Raw genomic sequence first — 17,799 nt, 5'->3', positions numbered from 1 at the left:
TGTGTGTGTGTGTGTGTGTGTGTGTGTGTGTGTGTGTGTGTGTGTGTATGGGGAAGGAGAGAGGGAAAAGAGGGAATGATGGGGAAGAAAGGTAGGAAGGAGGGACAGAGGGGAAAAAGAGAGACTCTACGTAAACACATATTCAAGGCTGGAAAGAGGGTGCTGGATCCCCTTGGACTGAAGTTATAGATGGTTACAAACCACCATATGAGTACTGAGAATTAAACATTGATCCTCTGGAAGAATAGCCAGTATTCTTAACCATGGAGCCATCTTTCCAGCCCCAAACCTGCTCATATTAATAGTCACTGGAAAACAGCTACACAACATCCAATTATTTTCTTTTCTGAGATAGGGTCTCACTGTGTCACCCTGGCTGGCTCAGAGCTCACACATGATTCTAGCCCCCAAGTTCTGTGACTCTTCAGTGCACAACCATGCCCAGCCCCACTACAGTTTATTTTTAAGTTCTGCCTTAGAACTCATAGTGAGGGTTCATTGAAAGAAATGTTACAATGGCATCACGACTCGATTTGAAGTGAAACAGGGCAAGACCGAAAACACAGTTCCTCAGTGGTACCGGGAATAGTTCTATGTGCTTGGAGCTCAGTGTGGCTAGTGGCTATTACATCAACACAGACCTATAGTGTTTCTATCTTTACAGAGTTTTTATTAGTTGCTAGTCTGGTGTCTAACTTAAATATTCTGTTCTTTTGGGTCTTCCCTTACATGGTTGTGATCTAGGAGAGTGGTTTTAAAAGAATAAAAATGTCTTGGTTTCTGAAAAAACAAACAAACAAACAAACAAACAAAAAACAATGTATGTTTTTGTCAAGCACAGACATAATGAAGTTCTAAGTAAGAACATTCACATCAATGCCAGCATGTGTTCATTCCAGTAGTCTTATAAGATGACATCATTTAGTGATGTCACAGCAAGCGTGGTTTGCATAAACACAGTCGATGCCTGCACAACGATAAAACTGTTTACTACATCTATTAGAGTACTCCCTGCCACGAAGCGACACATCCTGGAGTTTCCATGTTTGTAAAAATAGTACCACTGAGGCACTAACTGAAACATGCACATACAGTTGGCTTTGGAGACAGGCTCACACACTTGAGACACCGTCACCACAAAAATACACCATTGCCTCCAAAAGCATCTGTGTTGTTGTGGTAAACACTTGACATGACCCACCCTCTTGATGAACTTTTAAGTGAATAATGTCATATTATATAGTCTGCAGAGAGAGAGAGAGAGAGAGAGAGAGAGAGAGAGAGAGAGACTTGGGCCCATTAGCACGCAACAATAAGTTAATTTATACCATTTTTCTAATGTCAAGATTATAGAGAAATTTGTCTTCATCTCTCCTCCTCCCTTCTCTTTTTCTTTCTCTTATTTCAAATAGGGTCTCACTCTTTAGCTTAGGCTGGCCTTAAACTGATGGTAATCCTCCTGCCTCAGCCTTTTAAGTGGCATGAACTGCCATGTCCAGGAACAGCTTCCTTTTTTATTCCCTATTATCACTAGATCCAAGAGTGGGCGAGGAACTGGACCAGAAGAAGAGATAGGAGAGGCTTAGAGACCAGTTAGCTCAACACCTTTTAACTTTTTCCTGAGAATGGAACTCCAGTCACGAAAACCTTGATGGTGGTCGCTGTGCTGGAAAAACCACCACCTCTTGTCTGATCTACGACTTCACTTAGGACTTGACCTCTCCCAAGTTAATAAGGTCCCAGCCCAGCCAGCACACTTTCAGGACGATATTTATAACCGGAGTTAGCACAGAAAAGTCATTGAAATAAAGAGTTATTAGAACTATAAGCCAAACCCTGATATATGGATTTTCTAATTAGTTGGGGGGGGGGAGTCTAGGCTTTTCCTCCATAACTCATGACGTTTGAGCAGCTGTGACTCCTTTAAAGGAGGGATGTCCTTAAGGTCTTAGGCCAAGGGATTCCAGAGATAGATAAAGATAGTTGCTACTGAGCCACCTCGGAAGTGTCGATCAAGAGAACTAACACCTCCTAATAACTATAAGGAGGAATGTTGGACAAGCATTCTTTATGTGTAACCAGCCATAGGAGCTTACTGGCCTCTGTAATTCATCTGTCCTGTCAGGGTGGGATGTGGGAGAATGTTTGCAATGGCAGATGTGGGATTACCAGCTCCCATCAAAATCTAAGTCATATGAGAGTGTACAAATGCTTTCACAGAACCTCTGTCCAGGGTTTTCACAATAGATCATTTCTGCTCTCACTTTATTCATTCCCTTTCTCACTGATCAGCTGGCTGAAGAGCTCACGGTACTCGGAAACACTTTGTGTGTGTGTGTTTGCATGTATGAGCCCTTCTGTTAAACATTTACACCTAGGATGCAGTGAACGGTCAACAGTGGGATAATGGTTAACACCAGCTGGGAGGCTTATCTCATGTGTAACTCCAAGTCAACCTTTGGCAGACAGCCCTAAGCAGGGGCAGAGTGGCTGGCTCATAATGTGATTCATTTGCTAGAAGTTAAGTGTCTGCGTTGGAAAGGAGATGTGGGGGAAAGGGAAGAAGGCTTTTTCTTTTGCACAGCCCATTATGGAGTCCCAGGAGGTCCTGTAGGTGAATATTAACCACAGTGCTCTACCAGCTACAGCAAAGCTTCAGACAGCACAGTCTGAGATGCCTGGGCTGGTTGAGGCAAGCTTCTCACTATAGCGGTCCTTAGGGCAAGTGGAAAGGATTGAATTTTCCCTTTCCTTCCAGGTGAAGAGACCATAAAAAAACCAAGAACCAGAATGTGTCCAGCAATAGAGGAAATGGAGGCAGGATTCCTCAGACCCTGTACACACGGCAAATCTGATGGAGAAGCTGTGCCATTAACTTCTTATGATTCCTAGTTAGTACTTCTTGAATTTGACGATCACTGGATGCCTTCAGAGGAGTCAGTCTAGAGAGAGTATCTAAGAACCAAATTCAGAATAGTAAAATGACAAGTTCTTGACTGTGGAGAGCTTGCCTTTTTTTTCTTGTATGCTTTTTTGTTAGGTTTTCAAGTAGTTCATGTATTATATTTAATTTTCCGACATATGGTATTGTATATTCTCCAAGTCTTAGTTTAATCCCCTAAACCTTACTTGCATAGTGTTTTTTTCTATCTTTTGTTTTAACATACTTCTTTATTATAATTAATAACTCTCTTTGCATTTCTTTCTGCCAGGTGATTGCATTGTTAAGATTTTGCTGTAATGAAACAAAGCCTTTGACTTTCTGCTCACTTCCTGAGTTTCCCCTGATAGCCAAGTTTACTATAGAGGAGTAGGCAAAGGGCCCAGCTTCTAGCTGCCAAATGGCATTCAAAAGCTGACTGTACCTTTCCCTCAGCTGGCTTCCCAGGCAAGCCAGAGGTGGCTCCCTTCACGGCCTTTTCCAGCAGAGAGACAAAGTGACTAAGGCAAGATAACAAAGAGTGTACAAAACCCCCATACTTCCCCAGGGCTCTGGGCTTTCCCTTGACAGAAGACAAGCTGGGGAAGTGGGTGGAGAGGCAGGAGGCAGGAGGCTCTTGAAGGAAGAGCTATTCATGGCTGCCACCTGGCCATCTGCAAAGGCTGGTTCTGTGACATTCCCGTGGGCTTATTCCAGCCATAGCTCTGCACTGGAACCCCAGTGCTTCCAGAGTCATCTGAGGAGGGGGTTCTGCTGGGTTATTTTCTGAGCTATAATCTTGCCTGAGAATCTAGGGTGGTGGGGGACATGATAATTTTACATTGGGAGGAAATGGCATATCCTTTGGCTATCAAGGCCATGATGCATGCATTTTGGGCCTCTGTTTTCCTTACTACTGAATGATCCATGTCACTTCCTTTGATCGTTGAAAAATGGTATAGAATGACGGAACGTGCTTATCTCTAGGTATGTACAGGCATGTGTGTGTGTGTATTCTCAGGGAGCAGATGGAGAGGACAGACCTCTTCCTTTTGCTCAGCATTGCTTTATCTAAAACGAGGAAGCGCCTTCAGGAGAAGGACCCATGGCGTTTCATCAGCAGTGCTATGGTGGCTACCAGAGGATCTGATGCTCCATGCGCCAAACAAGTGTCCCCATGCAACAAGGCTTATGGATGCTTTCTCACCATCCCTAGCAGGTTCTTCCTGACCCACGGTTCAGATGGTTTGATGGTTACTTTTCATGTCACACAGAGACTCTCAATGGAGAGCATTCCTCTGTGGTTAGGTTGGGAAATTCTAACTTTCCCATACAACAAATGAGATGATTGCAATAGTTAAGTGTTAATTGCCAGAGTTAAGTGTTACTCTTGACAGAGTCTGGAATTGCCTGGGATATGGGCCTCTGGGCATGTCTGTGAGGGACTCCCTTGATTACGTTAACTGAAGTTGGAGGGCCTTCTCTGCTGGTGGCAACATTCCATTGCTGGAATCCTGGAGTGTGTGAAAGGGGAAAGAGACCTGAGAAGCTGCGTCCATTCCCCCCTCTCTCTGTCTCCACTATGGGGGGTGTGATCAACAGCGTGCACTCACCCCTCTGTGTTTCTTCGCTATGAATGCGATCAGTATTTCAAGCTTCTGCACCTTGCCATCCCTATTTCGCTGGACCAAACCTTTGGACTATGAGCCAGAATAAACCCCATGGTTGCTTTTGTGAGAATGTGTTATCACATCAACAGGAAAAGAAATGAAGACAATAACTAGAGCAGAAAACACAAGGACTCAGGGAAGTGAGAACGGTGTTGGCAAACTCCAGTCAGAATTGCTCAGTTGGTCACTGCCAGGTCTCTCTTAAGGAATCCTCACCCAGTCACCACCTGTACTATTACCCACAAAACACGCACAGGAAGACTGCAGTGTCTGGACTGAGTTCTAGTCTTAGCCCTTACCCCCAACAGCCCAGGAACACCCAGCATCCCTGCTTTCCTTGTGTTCTAATTGTTTCACCACCTAATGTGAAGAACAAGTTTTCCGACTGAGTTTGGCAAGATGTAAATACAAAGGCGATTCAGAAACTGCAGGCACGCTGGAAATGCCACCTCAGCATCATTGATTTCTTCTCACTGGCATCTGTAGAAGTCTGAACCATGCACTCGTCCCTCTGTTATTTGTCATAGGTTAGTATTGTTAGTTGTATTTAGCAAAATTTCTTTAAGAGACAGGAAGTACTGTGCCCACTGGTTACCATGCAAATAAGGGTTGTAATTTATAACCATTGTGATCTGAGAGTTTACCTATTACTTTCATTTATCTCAGTGTCCAGATTAAATATTATTTCTAGGCATGTCTCAAAGGGTGCTTCCAGATGAGACCAGCTTTCGAATCACTGAACTTAGCAGACAGCCTCATGAAAGAAGTGGCTACTATCCAATACCTTAAGGGCCAGAAGAGAATAACAGGTGGAGGAAAAGCAAATGTCCCTCTGTTTTTCATGCCACAATTTTGGGGAGGGGTGCTGAGATAGGGTCCTGCTGTGGCGGCCTAGAATTTTCTATGTGGCTCAGACCAGCTTTGAACTCATGATCCTTCCGCCTCGACCACACCCAGCTTCATTACTCACTCTGGGTTAGCATATCCCATCTCACTTTCTCCTGCCTTCGGGATGAGAATACATTACTGGCCTCCCTAGTTCTCTGAGTCACAGCTCCAACCTTTCTGGGCTCTGGCTTGCAGGTGGCCCTTTACAGACATCTCAGCTTTTGGTCACATGGGTCAACCCTACACAGTAAGTGGCCTTCTATGTCTCTCAGTAGAGAGCCCCGACTAACATGGTTCGCATCATCACACTGGACCATGAGGCTGTGTGTAGATGATTTCCCTGACTACCTTCTTATGCTTGCTTGGCTACCATGCCTTGTTGCGCAACTCATAATGACTCTATGGAGCTGCGTCTGGGCATGGATAAGACCTCTGCAAACTTGCCTAGTTTCCTTTCATCAGCCCTCTGCCAGGTCTTCAGCAGTCAAGCCCTGTCATGCTTGTCTCGTGATACCCAGAATTACGTTGCCATTTGCACTGCGCTCTCGCTGTACTTTCACACACTGGGGTTTCTCATGCTGCAGGCTGTTGACGGCCTACGTTAAGGTCCCCAGAATTGTTCTTTCCAAACTCTGCTATGCACTGCCAAGATGATAAGCCCATGCAAGTTTCTTTCTGAAAGGCTGGAAAAGGAAGTCCTCCCTTGTCCCTATTTTTATGCTCTTGGTCATGTAAGTTCATGCACTACATCCTTATTAGCCAGACTGAGCTATAAGGGATTCGGTGAGTTGGAGGCTAATATTTATGTTGGGTTTTCATCTCGTGGGACTACATCCTGGGCTTCGTTTCTCCCACCTACAGATGAAGTGACATCACAGGTTCAGTAACAAAGCTCTTTGAAGCTCTTCAATATAGACCATTTATTTCAGTATCAACAAGAGTGATAGATTTTAGACGTAAGAGGCCAATGAAACCCAGGAACAAGTACATAAACGGAGACAATGCAAAGCTCCAGGACAGAGGCAGAGATGTCAGAGAAAAGGCTAGACGAGACCTTTCAGTGCACACAGAACAGGGGCTTTTGTTTCCCCAATATCTTCCACCCTCTCTCACCATTCCCTTCTTCTCTTCTTCGGCTTTTGAAACAAGATCTCATATAGTCCAGGCTGGCCTCAACTTGCTACTTAGCTGAGGATGACCTTGAACTCCTGATCCTCTGGCCTCCATCTGCAGGTTCTGAGATTATAGGAGTGTGCCACCATACCTGGGTCCAGCTCTGTCTCTTCTGTCACCGTCAGCTCTTGCTGCACACAGGCAAACACCCAAACTCAGTGGGATCAGAAAGTCATGAATAAAAAGCAATTTTCTGTCCATCAGTCATGCACCTAGTCAGCCACAGGTAATGGAAGGCGACCGTAAAACTCCGTTCAGGAAAATGGGCATGCTGCTTTCATCTCGCCCAAGGAAGCATATTGCACTCTATCTGCAGATGAAGACCTTGGGCCTGTGGCTCAGCTGAGACTGGGTGTGATAAACACTGAGACTAAGAACAATTTAACTGTGGTGAATAGGAAGGGTGGAAAGTTACACGGTTTGATGATGAGAGTTACAACCACACGCCAGCCATTCTGAGTAGCAAAACTTAGGTCACCCCTCCCACAGCAAATAAATATCCAACAACTCCTCTGAGTAGTGGAATAGAAGTTATTTGGACTTAGAAGCCAATTTTCTTATCTCTCCCAGATTTTGTGTTTGAAGCTGATTAAAACTAAAGTTAAAGCAGAAACTTTTAAATTTCCTTTGTACCTTTAGGATCCATAATTTGGGAGACTGGTTCTTTCTAAACACTAAAATTTAAAAGAACATTGAACATATTTAGCATCGACTATTTCAATTGAAAATAAAACTTAAAAATAGACTGATTTATAATCTAGCATTTGTAGGAATGTTAATGTGACTGCTGTTTTAAAGATTACTTTTTTTTAATGTGTATATTTGTTTGCCTGAATGTGCACCACATGCGTTCAGGAGCCTGTGGAGGTCAGAAGAGAGTGTTGGGTCACCAGACAGTGAAAGTTACAGGTGGTTGTTAATCACCGGTGGGCCCTGGGAACCAAAACCAGATCCTCTGCAAGAGCAGCAAGAGCTCCAAACAACCCTGCCGTCATCTCTCCAAGACCAGTTTTTAATCTCTCTCTCTCTTCCTCCTCGTCCTCCTCTTCCTCCTCCTCTCCTTCTTCTCTCCCCCCTCTCCTCCTCCTCCCTGCCCCCCCTCTGGCTTTAAATTCGCTGAGTAGTGGAGGGTAACCCTGAGATTCTATCTTTCCTGCCTCTACCCCCTGCACACTGAAACCGCAGGTGTGTGTCACTGCCCTGGTTTGTGTGATACTGGGCATGGACCTTTGGGTTTTGTTCCGTTTGGTCAGCACTCTGGCCTTATTTGCCACTCTTTAACTCTTTTCAGATAGAGTTTCATTACATAAATGATTACTAGAATGATCCTCCTGCTTCAGTCCTCCCCAGGATGCTAAGCACATACCACTTCACCAGTACTTGTGCAAACCGAATTTTGGTAGTTGATTTCAGTTGTTAGTACAGAACTCAGGGGGTATAGGATTCACCTCACAGTCTAAATGAGAACAACTCAAGAGTCCATCTTTACCAAATCTCTCCTGTCTTGTATGAAAGTAGGTTGCCTCCTACAGGGTGACTGATGATGGATTCATAAGTCACATTCTCCGGGCTGGAGAGATGGCTCAGCAGTTAAGAGCATTGGCTGTTCTTCCAGAGGACCCAGGTTCAATTCCAAGCCCCCACACGACAGCTCACAACTGTCTGTAACTCCAGTTCCAGAGGATCCAACACTCCCACTCAGACATACGTGCAAGAATATATACAAATTCACATAAAGTAAAAATAAATTATTAAGGAAAAAAAAAAAAAGAAGTCACATTCAGAGAAGGAGGAGGCCAGAGGGAACGGTTTGGAAGGAGCATTCCAATGGCTCACAAGATTCTGGAGCACACAGAATCTCACTGGAATTTTCCATGCAACCGTACATGTGTTTTTAAAGGACGTTTGTTCATCTCCTGAGAGTAAATTTCCCCCTCCACTGTCCACCTGTCCCCACAGGCAGTTAAAACATCATAAACATTGCTGGACCACATGAGGGTGTCAGCAAGTTCCCCGCCAGTCCTCCCTGGCTCACTGTACGGTCACAGCCCTGTTCTCACATAGTTTAATTTTATGCAAGTTGGGTAAAATTAACTTTTACCCAACTGTTTCCCCCTGATTTTCTTCTAGAAATTAGGAGGGTATGAAGGAAGAGGAAGTGTGGGAGAAGTTGCTGTAGTTGTGTTTTCTTGTTCCTAGTGAAGAAAAGAAGGAAGAAAAACCATGTTTGTAGCTTGAGAAAAATAACGAAAGGAAAGAAAACCAGCTTTCCTGGCTGTCCGCTGATGGAAAGAAGAGAAGCCTTGTCTCCGGAGTGGATGTGTGGAGGCTGCATTGAAAAGAAGTTTACACCCCAAACTAAGGCCTCTTTCTCTTCTAAGCCCTGGAGATTGGCGTGTCCCAGGGAGAAGCAGGGGATATGTTCCCTCACCCAAAGGCTGAGACTCAGGTCCTACGGAAAGAGCAGCTTCCCAGTGAGACACTATTTTGACCCATGCTTTCAGAGCATCTCATTAGCTTTCCTTTGCTCATGTGTAATCAGGAATGGACAGACTGGGATTCCTGAAACAGATGAAGCCAGCTAAGGTGGAGAGCAGCTGGTGATGGAGGCTGACCTCTGGCTTCCTCGCGCACACACACACACACACACACACACACACACACACACACACACACACGCGTGCACATACACGCACACACATGCACACATATACACACAGAGCAAAAGAGAGCAGGTGTAGGATTGGCAGTGGGCGGGTGGGCAGTAGGTAATGCTAGTCTACAGAAGAGACAAAGATAGAAAAAGAATGAACAGAAAAGAAAAAGAAAGGAAGTTGAACATGCACTGTAGTTAATGTAATAAGAAGGATAAGAGATAGTATCGCATTCCTAAGGCAATAAAGTTTTTTCCTAAGAATGTGGAGGCTGGAGGTTGACACCAGGAGTCCAATATCAAATGTTTATTTTTATTTATGTGTATGTGTGTATTCCATTCATTCGCATGTGTCCATGGAGGTCAGTAGAAGACACTGGGTTTCCTGGAGCGAGGGTTACAGACAGTTGTGAGCTGCCTGATGTGGGAGAAGGGAAACAAACTTTCTATGAACAAAAGGCATTTTGAACTGCTGAGTCATTTTTCCAAACCCTAAAATAGGATATGAAAGAGAAAGAGAGAGATCAGAAATACAAAGGCATTCGTAGACACACATATACATACATACATACATACATACTTACATACTTACATATTAAAGTTAAAAATAAAAAATGGAGATGAAAGGCAATGCTGACAAAAACAAACAAACAAACAAACAAACAACCTCCCAGAAAGCAGAACAAAAATACAGAAATGGAGAACTGGGCAAAAGTCTGTCCTAGCTTCTGATTCTCGGCACTTCCAAGAAGAGAGAGGATGGGTATTGAAGAGGAGAGGATAGCAAGAAAATAATCCAGGAAGAATATGAGTAATCACCCGCCACCCGACAGATACATAGCAGAGTGTGTCTACAAAAGCCAGAGCTACTGAAATTTCACACCAAGAGGAGTGCAGAGGAAAGCCCCAAAGATCCCGCTGTTGGGAGATGGCACGGGGCGGACGGACAATGGACACTTCTAGAACAACACCTGACATTCTGAGAGAAGCTGTCATTCTAATCAAACTTCTAACCCAGTGGTTTTGACCTTCCTAATGCTGTGACCCTTTAATACAGTTCCTTGTGTTGTGGTGACCCTTTACCATAACATTATTTCCGTTGCTACTTAACTGTGATTTTGCTAGTGTTACTATCACATGGAGGCAGCGTTCCCACCAACCATAGCTATATATAAAAAGATTGATAGGCACCCCGATTAAGTTTCCATGGTTCAGATATATATATATGTAAATATATGTAGATGTAAAAGCATGTACTGTAAAATCATCAACTATGCAAACATACCCAGTAATTATCATCTATAAAGTGTGTTTTGCCTCCGATATTGCTGCTTTCAACACGGCAATTGTTCTCTCACATGTGTGACTGGTCCACATGAGTACGTTATGGCGCTAACCCTGTCACATACACTTCCCTGGATTTGTTCAGGGTGTATATGACGGGATTGCTGCAATGATGTCATCATGCCAGGTACTCATGTGAGTGTATCTGCACATGGGTAGACCTGCCTGGAGGCGATAGAGGAGTGGTGCCTCCGTTCTTAACATCAGCAGAATTCTGTAAGTGTTTTCCGATGGTCTTAGGCAACCCCGATGAAAGGGCCATTCAACCCCCACGGGGCCATGACCCACAGGTTGAGAACCACTGTTGCAAATACCCATGAAGGATGAAGATATAAGGTTGTCCTTTCTCTAGATTTACTTGGGGCTGCTGTCCTTTCTCTCCATGTTTTAGGATGTCCCTTCCCTAGATTTATGTCGGGCTGCTGTCCAGGAAAACAACGGTGTAAAACAAACAAGCAAACAAAACTCAGAAGACAGATGACCCAATACAGGGCGGGGGTGGGGGGAGACCCAGACAGGAAGGCGGCCTCCCACGAAGGGAGTTGTCAAGCTCGCCAAGTTCATGTTGGAACAGGAGGGCAGAGGGTTTCAGGAGGGAAGTCTCGGAAACCAATAGCAGCAGCAGCAGCAGTAGCCATAAAACTCAAACCAGAGACAGCTGATGAATTGCCATCACATGGGAATTGAATACTAGAATATATCTGGGGATCCGTAGGAGCTGTGAACAGAACCCCAAAGATACTTAGAAAGTAAACAAGTGAAAACAGGACAGAGGATCCTTTTACGTAAAGCAACTCATTATCTTAAAAACAGACAAACAAACAAACAAACAAACAGGAATCACAGGACCGGACAGTGTTTGGATTAGTCATAATGTCATGCTGATGACAGTGGGCTTCCTTCCAGGGGTGTGCTACTACCCTGAGAAAACTAGGAAAGGGAGAGTAGGCATGGCCACAGGATACCCTGAATCCGTCTATCTAACAAAGAATTTAAAAAATTGAGAAGTGACAAATCAAGGAAGAACTGGGCTAGTTACTTAGAAACAAAGAGGTAAATGGTAAAGGAATAGCAATGACTCTAAAGAGGAGAGATGGGTACATTTGCATAATGAGCCTTTGAGAACCATTTGACTTCAGTTGTTTTATTAGTGTGTGTGTGTGTGTGTGTGTGTGTGTGTGTGTGTGTGTGAACAGGTGTGGAGACAGGAGGACAATGTGTGGGAGTTGGTTCTCGCCTCTACTCTGTGTGTCCTGGGGGTCAAACTCGGGTCATCAGGCTTGGCAGCAAGCACCTTGACCTGCTGAACCATCTCATTGGGCCCCTGTCTGCCTTCTACACCTCGTTTTGTGCTGTGTTGGGGGTTGGGCCCAAGGCCTCTCACATGCTAGTTAAACACTACATTTTTTAAAGAAGACACTTTAAATTTGTTTTTATTCTGTGTGTGTGTTTTGTCTGCTGCATATGTGTGCACCATGTGGGTACCTGGTGACTGGGGTGCTCAGGACAGTGCCTAAAACTGGAGTTATGGCAGTGGCAGTTGTGAGCCTCTGTGTGGGTGCTGGGAATCAAACTCGGGCCCTTTGTAAGAACAGTAAGTATTCTCAATTGCTGAGCCATCCCTGCTTCTTTAAGAAATAGATCTTAATAAAATATAAATAGAAATAGGTCTGCAAAACAGCAGGGTAAATAGCTTCTTTCACCTGAACAGCCTACTTCTAAAATACCATAGGAGTTGGGTATCATGGCTTTTCAGGGGGCTGAGGTAGAAGAATCTAAGTTCAACCATAGCCTGGACAATAGAGTGAATTTAGAGCTGGCCTGGGTAACTTAGTGAGCTATCGTGTCGAAATAAAAAGCAAAAAGAGCCCAAGATACAGCTCAGTGGTAGAGTGCTTGTGTAACATTATGTAAGTCCCTCTGCTCAGCCTGGAGTCTACAAACTGCAAGCGAGCAAGTGGAAAAAAAAAAGCAAACAAACAAACAAAGAAATAAAAAACCAAAAGACACTCTAGTCAGTCTCCAAGAAACAGCAAGTGGTCTGACGCTGACCTGCGTAAATCAATGTTTGGGGCAGCCTCAATGTGACAAGCTATCAAGTTGCCTTACCTTCTGGGATAATGTCTCAGCCCAGACCTAGGGACATGTGGGTGGCAACCCCCCCCCAAACTGTAGCCAAGAAAAATGTGTCAGAAGCCAAGTAGCTTTGTGTGCTTTGTCTTAGGAGAAGTCCCTACAAGATGTGGGTCAGGTCTTGCAATACTTTTGTTTAGTCACAAAGGAAAATGAAGCTTGAGGACATTTTGAGGAAGACATTCATATTTCGCTGGGACGGGAACCCAAGTCTGTCGAAGCAAAGTCTATGTGCCTACAACCGTGTGGACTTATTACTGTTCCGCCCTGCTGACCGTGGCTACCAGGACAGAGTACAGTCTGGTCACTTCTAGTTCTTGTGAACACCGGCTTCCTCCTTGCCAGAGTTTCCCCTCCCTCAGCAGTCAGGAGGCTCAAGACGAATACAAACAGAGCCTGCTAGTAAACTCTGTCGGTGTTTGCAGATGAACTAGTTAGACCACTGGGGTGAACAGGTGGTCCACAAACTATAGAGGACCCATCCTTGGTCACGGTGGTCATTTTTGTGACCACATTTCAGAACAGATTTTAAGACGAGGGAGCTAGTGCTCTCAAACACTCTCCACTTGCTATTTGGTAAGCAGGTTGATGGGGGGCGGGGGGGCTCCGAACTTTAAAATATGCCGGTTCTGGAGGCCGCCTGCTCCTCCTCGTTCGTGGGAAATCTGTTCTGTTTGCCTCTGAGGACTTGCTCTTCTTGATTACCACAGGCTCAGCACATATGACCAAGAGGAACCTCGCAGCTCTGGGAAACAGCTTCCTTCCCCTTTATTCGGGTGTGTACCAGGCAGAGTGGGCCTGGGTGCCCTTCCAAAACTCTCAGTGATATCTAGCAATTCACTTTAGCTCAAGTCTGCCACCTCGTGGACAGTTCTCAGTTTTAAAAATTATCTCTCAATTTCTGAAAAATAGTGCTTGCCCAACAACGCATTAAAACAAAACAAAACAAAACAAAACAAAACAAAACAAAACAGGTACTCTTTTTAGTCTGTAAGTTATCTGGATAGTATTATTCTTTTTACTCTATAATGAGAAAATTAGGGATTAGCAGGAGGAAGGAATTCAAAACCTGGAACCACAATTAATGTCTTTTCCCCCCAGTCAGCAAAAACTTAAAGGTGTGAGCCCAGGATATGTCCTGGTTCATCAGTGACTACCAAGTGAGGTCTTTCTGCAGAGCTGAACCTGATTTCCGCCAGTCCCCCCGCCCCCCGAATCTGAATGTGGAGTTAATCTGTGCAGTTCAGGTAAAGAAGTTCTGAGCCGCTAGCCCATTTCAGCTGTCCTGGTTAAAGTTTGGTGAGTTACTGCGGTATCCCCAATCAGAGTTTGCTGAAATGTAAAAGCCACATGACATGAGTTCTCCTTGGAATTTTCTAAAACCATCCAGTGGCCCCTTTGCCAGCGATGTGCTCACATCCGAACCTCTCTGGGCACACCATGCGAAGAGAGTGGCCTGGGCTTGGAGTAGGCTTCCCTGAACCAAATGGGTTACTCTGCTGTCCAGTAGACGCTGAAGTCTCCCTAGGCCTCATCTTCCTTGCGGGAGAGATGTGGAGACCCCCGTAAACCACAGAGAGCTCCAAGCCTGAACTTCACGTGGATTTCATAGGATGAGAATACAATGATCAGCTTTAATTGTCCCCTTGACATGACCTAGAGTCGCCTGGGAGGACAATCTCAGTGAGGGACTGTCCAGGTTAGGTTGGGCTGTGGATGAGCATCTTGTGCAAGTTAATGAACTCAGCCCACTGTTGGTGGTACCATTCCCTAGGCAGGAGGCCCTGAACTGTCTTAGAGCATAGACACTGAGCTGAGCCCAAGCAAGCAAGTGTGCGTGCACACATTCCTTTCCATCTGCCCTAGACTGCAGATGTGATGCGACTACTTGATTGGTTTTCTGCTGCTTTGACCTCCCTCCCATGGAGAACGCTGTATAGCCAGGACAGTGATGGGATTGGAAGAAGTCATGTTGTTAAGCTGGTGGCTTTCCTTATACGCCGTTTCTCACTTATTTATAGCAATTAATTTATAAATGACTTTTCCTAATCAATGCAACTGCCTTATGGGCAAAATAACAACAACAACAACAATAATAATAATAATAATAGTAGTAGTAGTAGGAAGAAGAAGAAGAAGAAGAAGAAGAAGAAGAAGAAGAAGAAGAAGAAGAAGAAGAAGAAGAAGAAGAAGAAGAAGAAGAATAGGTTTTTAAGACAGGGTTTCTCTGTGTAGTCTTGGCTGTCCTGAACAGGGTGGCCTTGAACTCCACCTGCCTCTCCTCCCCAAGTGGTAGGATTACAGGTGTACACCACCATGCCTGGCTCGTTTTGTTTTTATTAAGAAACTGGGTAGGAAGAGCACTTTCTTACCTTGTAGATGCAGGACTTGGCATTCAGGAAGAAGAGCTCAATGGTGGCATTGTCCTTCAGGTAAGAGATGCTTTCTATGTAGAATCTGCAAGAGAAAAACCACGCGTGAGGCACAGGGGGCGTGGAAACTACTCCACTGAGCTGGGTGGTTTCAGAGAAAGATTGCAGCTCCTGGTGCTGCATGAAGAAAAGACAAGGCGGCCATCAGTCTGGTTTCTGCTGCCTGCCTTGAGGCCACGCCAGGTCTTACACACGTGTACTGACACTTTTCTGAATGTGCACTCAAGACCAGCAAGCACAAGAGAATACATTGCAGGTATCACTAAACACTAGGGAAATGCAAATCAAAAGCCCAATGAGCTAGTAACCTACAAAACTCTAAGATTCTTGTTTTTCTACACAGTGAAGTCATCTTTATGACATGAAAATACAGTGTTGGGACTGGAGAGACAGCTTACCACTTAAAAGTGTTTACTCTTCTTGCTGGAGGTCCCCGGCTCAGTTCCCAGCACCCCAATCAGGTGGCTCACATTCCCCTCTAACCCCAGTTCCAGGGGGTCCAGTGCCCTCTGGCCTCTGTGGGTACCCGCATATATGTGGTACACAAAAGCCCACGGAGGTGCACACACATACACATAAATACATGTGAAATATATCGTCTTATAACACACATAGGAGGAGCTTTTGTAGTAACCCAGCAGTCTTACCTCTAAGGACAAAGCGGTTCTAACCATTGAGCTATTATGATAACAAGATACGGGACATAATTAAGTTTACAAATTACACTTCATTGTGTGTGTGTACAAGTGTATGTCTGGGTGTATGCCTACATGTGTCTTCAGTGTGCAAGTAAACATGCGTCCACATGCTTCTGGAGGTCAAAGGACAAACAAGTGTAGTTTCTTCAGAACTGTCCATATTTAAAAGCATGCATGCAAGCAAGCAAACCATTATGATCTCTCACTGGCCCAGAGCTCACTGAATAGGCCAAGGTAGCTAGACAGTGAGCCCCAGGGGTCTCTGTTCCTCTACCCCCAGTGGTTGGATTATCTGCATGTGCAGCCATGCGCAGCCATGCCTGGCCTTAGGGGGCTCTGGGGGACCAAGCTCATGCTTGTATGAATGAACAAGCACTTCTCTGACAGAACTGTCTCACCAGCTCTAGGCATCGATTTAAACCCCAAACCAAAAACCTTTAAAATACACACCCATGGGGGAAAATGTGGAAATATATATACCAACCTAGTTCTAACAAACCAAGTTCTAACAAACAAGACTCTTGACTGACCCTCCACTTCTTTTTTCGTTACTTAATTTCCATTTTTTCATTCTGCTACTTTTTCATGTTACCTTTTTCAATCCTGCTCATTGTTGAGCTAGATTTTTAAAAGAGAATTTGTTCTGTTCAATGAAGCAGCGGGCGGCAGTTACGGGGCTCGGGGCTCTCGAAGGGACTTCCCTTGTGCTTCCCTGAGGACTGGAGAAGTGTGACTGCATCCCTGCGCTGGGATAAGTGTTCTTAAGGCTGTGACATTCATGCACATTAAGCGGAATGAGAACTGAGTTCCCATCAGATGGAGCCCATGGATCTCTCTCAAGACGAAACATGCTGACATTATTTAAGTTTACATTAAATGCGCCTTTACACATTGATTCAGAGCTTATTAAATTCTCTAATCAGTTAATGAGCCCATCCAGTCTAAGGATCCACGCAGGGTGTTAGAGTAAAATCAAGACTAGACTAGGAGAACACTGGTTACTTGGATTCTGGGAGAGAGACAGAGGAGGAGGGTGCCGAGGGTGAGTAGGCAAAAGCAAGAAGCAATTTTGTGGCCATACGGCACATGATGCTCTGATGATGGGAATCCTGGGACGAAGTCCAGGACTGGGGATTGAATCTGTGTGACCGAGGACATGTCACGATTCTGTAATGGGTTTCTCCTTTCCCAACTGTAAAGAAGAGAGTAGGACTCAATGGATCCCCATATGAGAAGTCTTTTTATTTTCAGATTCGAGGAATGAATTTAAAGAAAAATGGTTTCCACAACCTCCACAGCTCTGCAGCAGCAGCAACAACAACAAACAAAACTGAATTTTGTGGTAAACAGTTGTAATCCCCACTATGGGAAGTCCAAGCATGAGGAACAGGAGTTCATAATCATTCTTTGCTATACAGCAAGAGTTTGAGGCCAGGCTAGGTTACATAAAACCTTGTCTCAAAAACACCAACCAACCAACCAACCAAACAAACAAAAAACCCCATCAAAACACCGTCCTCACAACCAACAAAGCACTCCCAGGCTAGGCAGGCCAGTCTCATAGCCCTCTTGTCTGTTGACTAAGTGAATGATGTCTTCTACCCTTTTTCAAATATGTGAAGAGAATGCCAAGGTGAACACAGTGTGGATTCATGTACACATGCTGGTGAATCTCAGAGATGGGTGGACAGGTCCTCTCCACCAACAGACAATAGCAGCTCAACACAAAGTCAGACAATGCAATTCCAGAGGGTTAGAAAGTGGTCCTCGCTTGCAAAGCCTGTGAGAGGGGAGTGGTGGACCTCTAGCTGCTCTGTCTCCATCCTGGAAGCACCTGCCTGCTGCTTTGGGAGCAAGTGTCTTAGATCACGGGGCCTCCGTATAGAAG

At 44.8% G+C, this 17,799-nt stretch overlaps 1 protein-coding gene across 3 annotated transcripts in view; it reads right to left on the bottom strand.

The window, feature by feature from the left end:
- Positions 1 to 17,799, bottom strand: part of Frmd4a (FERM domain containing 4A) — a 434,715-nt gene that overhangs the window by 97,642 nt on the left and 319,274 nt on the right. For all 3 annotated transcript variants that reach the window (XM_055593785.1, XM_055593784.1, XM_055593786.1), the window contains exon 5: positions 15,154 to 15,238. In XM_055593785.1, coding sequence (XP_055449760.1) covers positions 15,154 to 15,238 — 85 coding nt within the window. The remainder of the gene's footprint in view (positions 1 to 15,153; positions 15,239 to 17,799) is intronic.

The sequence above is a fragment of the Psammomys obesus genome, unplaced genomic scaffold (assembly GCF_907164565.1).
Source record: "Psammomys obesus unplaced genomic scaffold, mPsaObe1.curated_primary_1811, whole genome shotgun sequence".
NCBI classification, from domain to species: Eukaryota; Metazoa; Chordata; class Mammalia; order Rodentia; family Muridae; genus Psammomys; species Psammomys obesus.
This window is presented reverse-complemented; position numbering and strand designations above follow the sequence as displayed.